Source organism: Theropithecus gelada, chromosome 10 (genome assembly GCF_003255815.1).
Source record: "Theropithecus gelada isolate Dixy chromosome 10, Tgel_1.0, whole genome shotgun sequence".
NCBI lineage: Eukaryota > Metazoa > Chordata > Mammalia > Primates > Cercopithecidae > Theropithecus > Theropithecus gelada.
Window position 1 is genome coordinate 28,242,917 of NC_037678.1, and position 13,972 is coordinate 28,256,888.

A 13,972-nucleotide genomic window follows, 5' to 3' on the forward strand; every position below is an offset into this window, starting at 1 on the left:
AAAAAAAAAAAAAAAAAAAAAGGGTAGGGAGCTGTGGTGCTGACAAGCTCACAAACAAAAACCTCACTGGGGGTCAGGGTGGGGAGCCTCGGCCCTTCATCACAGGGTTTGCTGGGTGCTGCTCGTGATCTGTGAAGGGCCCAGAAGGGAAGCCTGGGACACTGGCTATGCAGGGGACAGTTGGACAATGAGCAGAGGGAGGAAGGGAAGGGGGCAATATAGCGGGTGCCCAGGAGATCCGTTCTGGGGTACACTGAATGCTGTGGCCTCTGGATTAGCCAGTGTGACTGTGCCCCTTGTGGTGTCCTTCATGGGCCTCCGGGTGGGGGCCTGGGGGATGGCGAGGGCATCTATTTCAGTGGCTCTCTTCTTGCCAGCATGTGGCCTTGGGCAGTAGCATCACCTATGGGAGCGTGGGTGTCATCTGTGTGGCTAAGCTGGGACACTCTCTGAGCAGGGCTTAGCTGGCTCCCAGTGGATGCTGGTGCCCATTGGTATGGTTTCCTATCAGTGGCCACACTGGAAGGTCGTTTTCACCATGGCACCCTCTGCACCTGGCAGGGCACCTGGCATATGGGTAGCGCTCAAGAAATATTGGTTGTTTAGTAGGTTTTATGTCATATCTTAAAGGATCACTTGTTGGTTGTCTTCTTGCTACGGTTCACTTACCTGCTTGCTCATTCATTCATTCATTTGACAGTATGTGTTGGGCCCCTGCTCTGTTCTGGCCACTGTGCCTCCGTCTCTTCCCCTGAGTCATGGGTGTCTGTGGGAGAATGGTTTCAGAGTCTTTGCTCTGGCCAGGTCTGACTTGCATGATTTCCCAGAGTAACCAGGAGGGGGCACCCCAGGACTGAGGATCGTCCCAGGTGGGCCCTGGCCCTGCAGGGGCCCTGGGTCCACGGTGCCACGCTCAGCCACAGGTAGCGGTGGCTCCGCATTTCTCTAAGTTCCTTCCAGGCTGGTTTCTCATGCCCCGTGGTGGTGCCGTGTCAGGAGAGGAGAAACTAGGATTGTAGAAGCAGATGCCACACACAGGCTGCCAGCCCAGGCTCCCTGCCAGCTGGGCCCTGAGTGACGCACAGCGTCCGCTTCTGCTCCGTAGCCTGTCTAACCCCATGAGAAAACAGGTTTCATTTTGTGGGAGAGAGAGTTCTGTGGCTGAAATTGACAATTCTTCTCTAACCAGATTTGGGGTGCAGTTGAACAGCTCAGGGCCCCCGGAAGTATCCCTCTACCATCCCACCGGTTCTGACTGGGCACACCTGTGAGTTTGTTTTGGCCCTGCCTCCAGTCACCCTCTCCTTGTGCCAGGCTCTGAGACCCCAGCCCAGCTTTAGCAGCAGCATGATGGGGCCTGTTTGACCCTGACTCCACATGTGTGCAGCCTAGGGGTGGAGACAGATGACCCTCCCAGCCCAGGGGAGAGCACCAGCCTGGGAGGAGGAGGGAGGCAGCAAGGATGCACCTGGGCCCTGCCTGTGGAAATTGGCTCCTTGACCTCGGAAAGGAGCAGAACTGGGCTTGGGAGTGGGAGGGTGCCGCAGGGGAAATGTCTGGATGCAGTTTAATCCAAGTCATTTGGGAGTGCAGGGGACATCCCTGGAGTCATAGCATCTAGGCTAGGGAGAAAACTGGGGTCTACAGCCGTATCACCCAGAATGCACCCAAATCTCATCTGAACCCCAGTATGTGGGCTGCTGGAGAAGCAAAGTAGGTGCTCGTGCTGCAGTGAGCGGTGCACCTCATCCCAGGCTAGTGGCCTTGGGCGGGCCACCACTGCACCGTCCCTCCTCAGCAGCCACCCGTGGACACACAGCATCCTTTGATGGGCCCAGAGCAGCCCCCGCCTCCTCCTACCCTTGATGCCACAGGGTGAGGGGTGGAGGCCAGCTGCCCTAGAGGAGCAGGCCCTTTTCTGTCTTGCCTGCCCTCAGGGCAGGGTGCACCAGGACCCCAGGCACATCCTCGGCCTGACAGTCTTTGGTGGGTAGTTGTACCCGATTCCTAGACTTGGCAGGAATGATGGTCACCGATAGGGACACTCCGGCCTCTTGGTTCCCGGACTGCCAGGCCTCCCCCTCTCGTCGGGCTCAACTGGGTGAGGTGAGTGTCCACGGCAAAGTCTAGCCTCCGTGTTGCCCCAAGTCTTCATGGTGCAGTGCAGCCCTTCCTGGCACTGTCCCCTGAGCCAGATGGACCCATTTGTTCTGGATCGCTGATGTTGGAAGTAGGGTGCCAGGGCCTATGGCCGCTGTGGGGGTCTGGGGAATGTGGACAGAGTAAAGCCCCTCAGGTCCTGGCCTGGGGGGGTCACTTGTCACACACTGTGTGATACTGATAAGTCATCGCCTCTCAGGGTCTCTGCTTCCACTTCTGTAGAATGGAATCAAGCATCTTGGCCTCCCATGAGTGTGCCCCCGCAGTGAGCCATCACGGAGGAGAGCTGGGATTATCGTGACCACTGTTGTTGACCCATTGCAAACCAGGTGACCACATGGGCTATAGGTGAGGATGGCAATATCCCACAGGAAGCCACATGATGGTGGGTCCTGGGAAAGGAGTCTGGGGCTGCATGAAGTAGGACAAGGCGGGGTTAGTCACCTGCAGAGGGCAGGGCCGGTCCAGCCGTCCCCAGAGCCTCCCCTTCAGGCACCCTGCCACCTGCTGTAGCCTCCTCTCACCAGCTCCCTTGGTGCGTCCTGGTGCTTACCTCCCCTGGGCTAAGACTCCTGGACCCTCCCAGCTCAGCATGTGCCGTCTCTGTGGGGCATTGTTTGGAGGAACAAGGTGGATCAGAGGTGCCGGCCTTGAGCTGCTCAATGGAGTTTCCAACACCCCTTCCCACTCGACCCTGGAGCCCTGGCAGATGGAATGTGGGGAAGGAGGAGACTTCCAAGAAGCCGCCCAGGTGACTTTGAGCTGAGAGGATGGGGAAGGACATGTCAGGCAAAGGGATCATTGGGAGCAAGAGCGGAACAAGGCAGGTTCAGGAGGAGAACCAGTGCAGGTGAACTGCAGGGGAGGACAGAGCCAGAGAGGCCGACCGCGCCCGAGGTTTCTCTGCAGCCTATGGGGGAACTGGAGACTCCTGACGAGGTTCTGGGAACCAGGAGAAACCACGCTCCAGGGAAGGCCTCCTCTGATCTTTGCACACATTAGGAAGTGAGGCTCAATCCCTTTCTCCCTTTAGCCATGTATTTTTAGATTAAAGATGCTCACAGTGAAATTACTGCTCTTTTCACAGTTGGCATTAAAAGCACAAAATAAGTCTCAACGATTTTAAGTCACACGTTATTTCTTCAGAAACAAAAGCCCCTTTGGGTTCTGGCTGTTTGGTGACGTAGGAAGGTGTGAAGGGAGTCCCTGCGTGGGCTTAGGAGTGGGGATGGGGCGGTGACAGTGCCAAGGCTGCGTGTGTATCTGCGTACGTGTGCATGTGCTTGTGTGTGTGCATGTGTGTGTGTGCCTGCCAACCCCCCACTTTGCTTGAGGTCCTGCTTTGAGGAGGCTGCAGGGTGGTTCTGTGCTGCTCCCTGTAGGTTTCTGTCCTGTGCAGGTGCCGATCCAGGCGAGGACCCCGGCAGCAGGAAAGATCAGCTCCAGGGGGAGCAGGACAGCTCCCTGGCCTGGTGAATCCTGGCTTGACTGCTCCCTGGCCTCAGGCACCTTTCCTCGTCTGTAAAATGGGCACCTCTGGCAACCTGCCGAGGTGGGGTGTTACATAAAATCATTAGTAAGGAGCCCGGCTCTGTGTCTGGTTCGAAGCAGACCCTTGGTGAATGCATTCCGTTGACTTCTGATCAGCACTTTTCCACTATAACTAGATACCTCTAACCACACAAGCCAGTCAGCAAGCACTGCATGCTCAGGGACCCCTCCTCCCCACAACCCTACAAGGTTTGCCCTACACTACTGGGGGCACAAGCACCCTCCAGGCCCTCAGGGCACCTCTTGCATTCTGCAGGATGACTCTGACCTTGGCCAAGGTGTCCACATGGTGGGAGGGGTCTAGGGTATGGCATAGCCTGGGTCAGTGGTGGGTGGGGTCTTGGGGGCAGCGGGAGGGGCAGGAGTCATCATCACCCACAAACCTCCACACCAGGACTGCATGGACCTGGCAGGTTTCCCCTCTTTGCAGTTTCTTTCCTCTTGTGATGTTTATTCTTGATGTTCATTGCAAAATGACTCTACCTAAATGTATGGAGGTATAGGGGTGGGGTTTGGAATATGGGACCTCAGAATAGAGGTGTCCCCGGCTGCCCTCCCAGATGGCACCAAGTCCAGCCACAGGTCAGCCACACACATAGCACACCAGGACAATGCTGGGCTCCATTCAGGGTATTTTATTTTCTTAAAGTAGACAACCTTTGACTTTCATCCAATCACCGGCTTCTCTTTCCCCCGTACATCTCTTCACATCCTTGCCTGTGATTCTGTGCACTGACCTCAGACACAAAGCTACTGCACGGAGAGAGGGAGGGAGACCCAGCAAGGGTTCCGGTGGTGCCTCTCCTCTCCATGGCGCAGTTTGTATTTACACACGGCCCTTGGCGAAGGTCCTTTCCACATGGTTGCCCACAGGCCCTGGGACAGGAAGGCCCAGATCAGGGTCCCAGCAGGGCCTCCCTCAGGCCACAATGCTGGCTGTGCCTTCACAGGGGTCAGAGCATTCCCAGCCAGTCTCAGGCGCAGGGCATGCCGGGACCAGGAGTGCCACCTCTTTCTCCCCTTCCTTCACTCAGCAAAGCCACAAATAATTTACTCTTTAAATACCAAGACACTTAGCTATTGTTCATTTGCTCCCAGGTGAAAGAACCTTCTTTAAATACGTCGCGTTTATTTTCTTAAATAAAAACAAAGCAGAAAACTGCACCATTAACAAGAGGACACTGCAGAGGCTTATGTACAACACGTGTCCCGCGAGGCTGGCGCAGGACTGCCACTCACTCCAAAATTTCTTTGGAGCAGAGAGACAGAATCGTCCAGATAACAACTTTTACACTCAGCAAGCCAGACACAAAAAAGACCACCTGAAAAAAAAAATATGTTTTGAAAATCTGCATTTAAAAAAGAATACTCAACCGCATTTGAAATTTTTTTCTGCGAAACACCACGAGATTTGGCCAAAAAAAAAAAAAAAAAAAAAAAAAAGAATGTCAGAGAAGGAAAACTAGGTTTTGATTTATAAAACATCAGACTAGTAGAAGAAAAGCTGGAATCCCAGCTGGCCTAGTTTGAAATAAATCGTGCCACTCGTTTTGTTGTGTTGGTTTTTGCTGCATATTTTGAAGCTGTTTAAAAAGAGCTGTGAGTGGCTAGAGGTCTGGTTAGTGCTGTCACCTGGCTCCTAAGGTCCCGGGTCCAGAATGAAAGTGGTGCTGAGCAGCTGTGTGCAGGCCAGCAGGGAAGGTGCACAGACCCTGCATTGGTCCTCCCTCTTGGTCAGCGGCAAGGTCCCTAGGCCAGAGCTTGGGCAGTGAGCTGGCCCTCCTCCAGGTGACAGGGGCGCAGCTGGCCTACCTGGCCTCAGCCCTGCTGCCTATCCCCAACAATCCAATGCAGACCCCCAAGTGGAGTGGGGCCAACTCAGGAAGGCAAAGTGAAGGGGCAGGATGGGCTCGTAGTGACCTTGTGACAGCTTCTCAAGTCTTCAAGAGACCTCGACATTTTAGAGGATTTTGCCATCTCCAGATGTGTGTGTGTGCATGTGTATGTGTCTATCTACCTAGCAATCTATCCATATATATTTATGTTTGCAGAAATGTGGGGCCAAGGAGGCAGAGGCCAAGGGGCGGGGGACATTCTTTAGGCCCCCTGTTTTTTGCCCCTGGGTTGGGCCTCTCTAGCACGCGTTGGGGCATGACACCCCATAGGTTTCACCATAGGCAGGCGGGCCCAGGCCTGGCTCCTCAGCAAAGGCCAATGTACTTGAGATTGTTCTGTATGATGACGTCTGTCACCGCGTCAAAGACAAACTGGATGTTACTGGTGTCGGTGGCGCAGGTGAAGTGGGAGTAGATCTCCTTGGTCTCCTTGTTGCGGTTCAGGTCTTCAAACTGCCGCTGGATGTAGACGGCGGCCTCCTCGTACGTGTTCTGGCCCTTGTACTCGGGGAAGCAGATGGTGAGCGGGATGCGGCGGATCTTCTCTGCCAGCAGGTCCTTCTTGTTCAGGAAGAGGATGAGTGAGGTGTTGATGAACCAGTTGTTGTTGCAGATAGAATCAAAGAGGCGCAAGCTCTCTGCCATCCGACTCTGGGGAAAGGAAATTACTGGCATTAATCAGGCCCACAGCAGGCAGAAACAGACCTTAGGCCCACAACCCTGGCAGAGGAAGCCCTTGCCAGGGTCTCCAGCCCAAGGCTGGTCCCTGCAATGGCACCTCCTTCTGCTGGGGAGGCTCAGGTTAAATGTCTTCACCCATCTCCCACTGAAATAGCCGGCACCACCCTCCTTGCCTGTGGCAAGTGCTTGGAAGATGTTCTCTTGCCCCTTTTGGGTCTCTCCTCTGGGTGCCAGTGACCTCAACATATACCTTTGGGGCTACAGGTGTGCCAAGCACAGCTTGCTAAACCCCCGGGCACTTCCAGGTCTGAGGACCCCCCCAGTCTTCCCACTGCCCATCCACAGGCTGCCCCACACCTGCACAAGGCAGGCCATCTTCTACAGGAGCCCCCATCACGTCACAGCTCCCTTAATGCAGGCGTTGGCAGCCTTGTGCCCTATCTGGGTTGTGGCCCAGTCCTTCAAAACTCTGATCTTTCCGTGTGGTACCATCGGACACTAGGAAGTCTGTGAGGGAGCAGCCTTCACGTCCATAACCAAAGTCTCCAGGTCTTGAGAGCTGGGAAGTAAACACCATCCAGGGGCCAGGCTCCTCCCCTACCCTCCAGCTGCGGGCACTCCCACCAGCTGCTGTGGGGCATCTGGCACTGCCTCTCTGCCCAGGCAAGACCCTGGCATCCTGGACAGAGCTCTCAATACGCGCAGGAGTGTGGTGGCCCAGGAAGTGGCAGCGACCACAATGGAGCGTGGTGCCTGGCGGCTCCTAAATTCTCTTCTGAGAAACTTCCATGTGTTACAGTCAGGGGTCTGGGATTTTAAGAAGCATGATGCTCTTGTCTGACTCCCCAGTTCACCACTTCCCTGCAAAATGAATACATTCTAACTTCTAGAAGGAGTAACTACCTGGAATTGCTGCTGGCAAAAGCTACCCCTGCTTCTAAGATAAACTCAATGAGCAAAGCATCCAACATCTGGAACCAGTCTGGCTTAGATCTGACGCTTTGGATTTAAGAACTTTTCTGGCTGGGTGCCGTGGCTCACACCTGTAATCCCAGCACTTTGGGAGGCCGAAGCGGGTGGATCATGAAGTCAGGAGTTCAAGATCAGCCTGGCCAACATAGTGAAACCCCATCTCTACTAAAAATACAAAAAAAAAAAAAAAAAAAAAAAAAGCTGGGTGTGGTGGCAGGCACCTGTAGTCCCAGCTCCTTGGCAGGCTGAGGCAGGCGAATCACTTGAACCCGGGAGGTGGAGGTTGCAGTGAGCCAAGATCGCCCCACTGTACTCCAGCCTGGGTGACACAGCAAGACTCCAAAAAAAAAAAAAAAAAAAAAAAAAAAAGGAGCTTTTCTGACTAGACTACATCACCAGTGACCATGGTCATGCAAGTGGTAACTGCAGCTGGTGGTGATGACTCAGGCACAAAGCAACAGCATCACCAATGACTGCAGTGACAATGACGCTGGTAACCACAGCTGGACGTGAGCTGCCAGCCTGTTCTCACATGTTCCCACTCCTGTTTTATATATGAAGAAACTGAGGCTCAGAGAGGCAGGATATGTGCTCCAAGCCCCACAACCAGGTGCTCGGGCTTGCTGCTCCTGCAGGCTGGACCCAAAGGAGGCTGCCTGAGGGCAGGGGTGCCCAGGAGGATGCTGCACAGAAACCCTGCTCTCCAGGGCCCCTGGGTTCTCTGAGGAACAGCTCTGGCAGCATCTGTGCAGAGAGAGGAAGGATACCCAGAGGTACCTGTCATTACCCTGGAACCCTGCACTCCACCTGGAACACTGTTTTTTCAAACCAATCTTGCTCTTTCTTTAGAATGAGCTTAGGGATAACAGGAGTACTGAAGAGTGAGCAGCCTCAGGTCTGGGGATGGGGGGTGCTGGCCTTTCTACAGAGACAAGCAACACACAAGATCTCATCCCCAGCAGCGCAGAGGAGCCAGCACCTCCGCAGTGAACCTGGCTGCACGTTCCCAAATGTGAGATAAGTGGTGGTCTAGGAATGTCACATTCTGCTGAGGGAGTAATTAGCTCTAATGGATTCCTGGAAGCCACATCATAGAGGACTGTGGTAACGGGGCTGTCATTTCTCATAGAAATGATGCTGTAATTGGGGGCTACGCTTCTGACCCCAAATTTTGCATCAGTTAAATAACAGATATGACCATTAGCACTTCTTATTAATTTACTGAGCAAACACTTGCTGAACACGCCCTGAGTCCACATCAGCTCTCATGCCAGGTGATGGAGCTTGAGGTGGGAGTCCTGGGGCTGCAGGAATACAGCCAGGCAGGGCTGGCAGGGTCCTTTTGGGGTAGGGGACTTCCTCCAGGGTTGGGAAGGATATGATCTGGCCACCAGCAGGGTATGGACCTTGGCGGGGAGTTCAAGGGTGAGTGGACAAGCACAGAGTTGGGGCTAGGCCTGGGTCTGCCTCTGTGAGCCCTGATGGGTCACTTGGGGATGACAGTTGAGATGGTTTTAATACCCAGCTTAGCCCAGCACCTCCTGGGCAGGCAGTGGAATTTAGGGAAGAGGAGGAGCAGGAGGGCCACCTCACTGATGTGGAAACAGTGCACGTGTACTGGCCATCTGAAGCCTCAGATCTAAACCAGACTGGTCCTCTGCAGGGCACCTGTGTGTGAGAACTCAGCTGGCAGCAGTGGGGGGCGGGCGATAGACCACGTGGACCCCCTCTCTCCAAGGCCAACCCAGCCACTCTTCTTGCCCAACACCATGAAACACTCCTGACTGTGGCCCCCATGAGTCCTGGAGTGAGTCAAGCTATCCCAGTGCACCAGGAGCCCCTTCCATGCTGTCTAAACTGCTTCCCTACTGATGCCTCTCAGTGGACCTTGGGGACCCTGGACACCTCTTTGAGCCTCCCGTTCCTGACTTAGAGGTCATGGAAACTCAGGTACTTATCTCACAAGGCAGCTGGAGGTGGGCACGGTGCCTCACAGTACACTCTCATGAGGATTCCGCCACTGCGACAGCCTCATCAGGACAGACACACATCTCCTGAGTGTGGGCCCTTCCCTCAGCTCAGGCTCCTGCTCATGCCCAGGGCTCCCCTTGCTTTGCAGGCATTTCAGGCTCAGGCTTCCTGGTTTCCTCTGTTCCTTGAGACAAACCATGGGAACCATACTGACTAATATTTAGTGGGCACCCAGGAGATGATGGACCTCAAATAATAACAAAATTTCTGTGTAGTCAATTGGTTCCCTCGTCTCGTTTCTTGACTGGGCCCTGTCTGGCAGGAGTCAGGAAAGCCTGCAGGAGGCACCAACCACATGCCTCACTTCCGGGCTCAGACAGGAAGCTTCAGAGCGTGGGAAGCACCTGAGCTTGCCACCTCACTCCGTCCCAGCGTCCCTGACGCAGGCTGAGCCTTCGCTGCACATGGGCTCCACCCTACTAGGAGGTGGGTGGGTGCCCATCCTGGAATCTTTATAGAACAGGAAGGCTATAGAGGTCAGAAGGCCCAGCGTGGGACAGTGTGGTGCTAGCAGTGTGGTGCTGATGGACCAGCAAGTGAGGCAGGAGCTGCATCCTGCGTTTGTCCCTAGACCAAACGCCTGCAGCTCTTAAGAGATGGGGGACAAGACACAGGGGTAGGCTGAAGAACTACAGACGGTTACAAAGTCAGGACTCTGACCCACTGAAGTTGATGAGAGGAAGCCAAACCCAGAGAAGAGCCTCATATTTGGGTATGAAAGATCGACTGCAGAGCAGGCAGTGGGGAAACGTGGTGCAAGGCCAGGAGCCCAGTCTTGTCCTCTGACCTAGTGCCCAGCCTGGCCCCTGGTGCTTGCCTGGTGACCTTGGGCGCCTGTGTCACAACGGTGCCTGCACTCTTGCAGCCTAGAGTGCAGACAGGTGGGCAAAGCGGCATCCTGACACTCAAATCACAATCACTGAAAACAGAGCTGTGTGTTTGAGGCTGTAGCTCTGGAAACTGTGACTTGAGCATGCATATAGGAGTGATGAAGCCCCAGCATGCCTTCTGCTGGCCTCCAGGGCCTGGCCTCGCAGCCCTCTGACCTGTCCGTGCTCTGCTCACCCTGTAAAACATGACTGGCTGTGCCTCCTGCACCCATCTGGCCTTTGTGGGCTCCCCTGGATCCTCCTGCCCTGGATGGATGTGGCTCCGTTCTCCTTCCTGGCCTCTCCTGGCCTGTGTGGGGTTTTGGCCTCCACATTGTCCTGGTACAGCCCACCTGTGGCTCCTGGGCCACTGGGGCAAAGCTGGATGCAGCTTTGGAGTCACGTGACCCTGCCCCACCGTAGTGCATCACCTCCTTGTCCTGCAGTGACTTCCCCCATCAGCCTGACAAACCCTGGATTCAGAGGAGCTGCCTCTGCCAACTATGACCCCATGGCCAGGGTGAGGGCTCCCCACTTCACACATGGGGCCCAAGGCCTCAACAGGGGCTGACTCGCCAGGGTGCAGCTGAGAGCCTGGCATTTTCCAACTGCCACAGCGTCCTCTTCTGGCAAGAAGTCCTCCTTACCTTCACTTCTGTGGCTGCCAAGGCAGCCGTGGGGGGAGGTGGGGGAGGGAGGTGGAAACACTCCCACCATTCACTGCTGTGATGCCAGCCCAGGGCTCCAGTGCCCATCCCGCTCTCTCCAGGGCCTGCTTAACAGCAAGATGGCACCTTCTAGGAGGCTGGGGTTTGTCTGCACATTTATTTACATGAATAACACGGAGCAGACCATTCCCATGAGAAGCTTGTGCAACAGTGGGAATCTCACTGCTTGGCATCGGGGAATGGTGAGGTGATTTGTAACAAGGCGTGTCAGCCACCAGGCAGCTGGATGCAGTCCCTGGGGTGGTGTGGAAGTCATTTCCTGGCCATTTGTGAGAAGAGAGCTCCTCCTCAGACAGGTCCAATTAGACTTACCATTGTGGAAGGGACTCTGCCCCAGGTGGTGGTTTTCTCACCACAGCAGGGGACCTGACAGCCCATCCCTAAGGGGCTTCCAGCTTGCTGGCCTGCCGGTCTGGGGTATTTACCCTGAACATGGCTGCCAGGCTGCTGGTCAGACCAGGTCCAGCACCTGGAAGTACATTCCCAGGCCAGTGGCCAGGGCAAGGTAGGGAGCGGAAAGGAGCCTGCGCCTGGTTACTTGGGAGGGCGAGGTCCCTCACTCTTGATTCTCCACCAAGATTCTCCTGGTGACACAAAGGGGCAGGTGTCCCTGGCCATGAACATGGGGTCTGGAGTTTACTCACTGCCAGTGCGTGCTGCACCTTGGACAAGTCATTTCTTTTCTCTGGACCTCAGTTTCCTCATCTGTACAATGCTGGGACTGTTGTGAGAAGGTACAAAGGTGCTGACACAGGAAGAACCCAGAGCTGCTGGCCTTGCCCTGTGGCTACCACTGGCACCCCAGTGGGCCCTCTCCATGCCACACCCACTGTGCTTCGCCTTGGCACTGGGACGTCCTCTCACCTGCGAGGTCTCATTGGAAGACCCGCCTCCCTCTGTCCCAGCATGAGGCAGCTGAGGGAAGGCTACCCAAATGCAGGGCCAGCCCAGTGGGACACAGCAGGAGAGGTCTTGACTTTGCAGATGGGGGTTCGGCCAGCAACGCCTCTTTGCGGGCCACAGGGCCCAGGTCAGCCTGGCTCTTTGGGGGGCTCCTGTGGCCTCTTAGCCTGGCGATGCAATGGCCGACGCGATGAATGCTGGATGCATTTCCATCCCACCTGCGGCCACCTGGACCTTACTTAAAACATACCATGTCGGCACCTCTGGCCGGGCCCCTCTCTCATTCCCCATCAGGCCAGTCTCCTTGCAGTCGGTCCCTCTGTTTGTGGGGCACAGAACAGCCCCAAGTACCAGGCTGAGCTCTTCCAGTTACCAACGTTCCTGGGTAACAGGTCTGGCCCTCGGTGCTGGGTCATGGGAGGGCTGCCTTTGGCTTCCTGCATCCCAGCTGGACAGGACCTGACATGCATACTGGAGTCTGGCTCCTGCACTTTGGAGCTGAGGCGCACAGGCCCCCCAGCAGGTGCGCGCATATTCCAGCATCAGCCTCCTGCTGGTCTGAAAGCTCATGGGCCTACGGTGGGAGGGAACAGAGGCATCCTCCAGGCTTCCTCGTCTCAGCCAGGGCCCTGTCTCCCTCCCAGGTGCAGCATATTTGCATTTTAAGAGGCCTTTGGGCTGGGGGCCTGTTTTTGGAGCTAGCATCCCTTTATAGAGCCTAAACACCTCCCCACACCCCACCCCTTCCCCATCAGGCACTCATGGCTTTCCAGCTAATGACATCCCAGGCAGCTGTGTGGGACAAGCGTCTGGGCTGGGGGTGGGGAGGTGAGAGGCTCATCCAGGGCCTCACACGTTCTGACCTCTCATCCATTACACCCTGCCTTGGCAGACATCCACAGTCCTGAGTACCGCAGCCCACCCTGTGCTGTGGTTGCAGCTCCCTGAGGAGGATCCCAGAGTGGGGCGTCCTTCCTGTCCCTGCCACCACAGGTGTCCTGCTAAGACCAAGGCCCTGCATGTGGTAGCTCAGTGACCACCTGGGGACCAGGGACTGGGCAAGGTGGGAGGGACACTGGCCTGCTCTGAAGCGCTCCTCCTCCTGCACTCCAAATGTCCTCAGGTGCCCTGCCACAGACCCGTAGCCATGTCGTACCCTCACTGTGCTTCTGGACCCCTCAGCCGGACAGGCCAGCCCTTCATGACCCAGGTGGTCTTTATCCCTCTGCACCTCCAGCCCCACCTCCAAGTTACTCCTGGTTCCCACAACTCACTGAACCCCTCACTTGGCAGCCTGTCGCCCTGTGCCCCTCAGTGAGGAGACAGGGGTCATGGCAGCTCCACAAAGCAAGGCTTACCCAGGCAAACGCACACACAGACGCGGTCCCGGGCACATGGTGAGCACATGACAGAGGCGGGCACATGTCTGACTGTTTTTCTTATTTGCTGGGGGATCCCAGAGGCCTTGGCACCCCATCTGGCACATGTGCGGCACCTTCCAGGTGTGCTTGGCCTGGCCCAGGCCCTCAGCCAACCGCATTGACTTGTCATCTTCACACCGGGCCCAGGGGGCAGGGGATCAGGGTGATGATGACCACCACCCTCCCCCTGCATAGACGAAGGAATGAATAACTCTGCTGTGAAAACTTGAACAGAATTTCCTGAAGTGAGCAATCACATACTGTGCTTCAAGTACACTGAGGGTTAGAAAAGAAACTGAAAAAGACCCAGTCAAAATGGCTGAAACATGAGCCCTGGCCCCCAACCTCAGGTGGGGCCCCTCCATTTTCGGGGGTGGCCAGCAGTGCTCAGGGCCTCATGCCTGCTTCATGTACCTTCTGCCTTAGAGGTCACCGAGGTGCGGGAGGCCACCCTGCAGGGTCACCCCACCTTCCTGTTCTAGGAAGGGGTATGTTCTGGGCCTCCTCCTTGCTCCTCTCTGGGCAACCCGAGACCCCCTCCAGGAGGCCAGACGCACTCCTAGATTCCCATGTCAGCTCCCAGCAGGTAGGCAGTCCTCAGGGACACTGGTCTAGTCCAACCCCTTCCCAAACCCCGACCCTTGCACACACCCCAAAGATGGTGGGACCATCACCTCCCTACTCTGGATCCACACAGCCCCAAATCACACTGGTTTGGGGGCAGCCACATGCAAACACCTACTCAGGCTGAACATACACCA

The 13,972-nt window shown here is 55.8% G+C and overlaps 2 protein-coding genes across 3 annotated transcripts in view; one reads left to right on the forward strand and one right to left on the reverse strand.

Annotated features, from left to right (window-relative positions):
- RSPH14 (radial spoke head 14 homolog) overlaps positions 1-13,972 on the forward strand; it is an 86,877-nt gene that overhangs the window by 13,043 nt on the left and 59,862 nt on the right. The window lies entirely within an intron of this gene.
- The window catches only part of GNAZ (G protein subunit alpha z), a 53,830-nt gene continuing 44,184 nt past the window's right edge, over positions 4,327-13,972 (reverse strand). For both annotated transcript variants that reach the window (XM_025400653.1, XM_025400652.1), the window contains one exon: positions 4,327-6,257. In XM_025400653.1, coding sequence (XP_025256438.1) covers positions 5,913-6,257 — 345 coding nt within the window. In that variant the 3' untranslated portion in view covers positions 4,327-5,912. The remainder of the gene's footprint in view (positions 6,258-13,972) is intronic.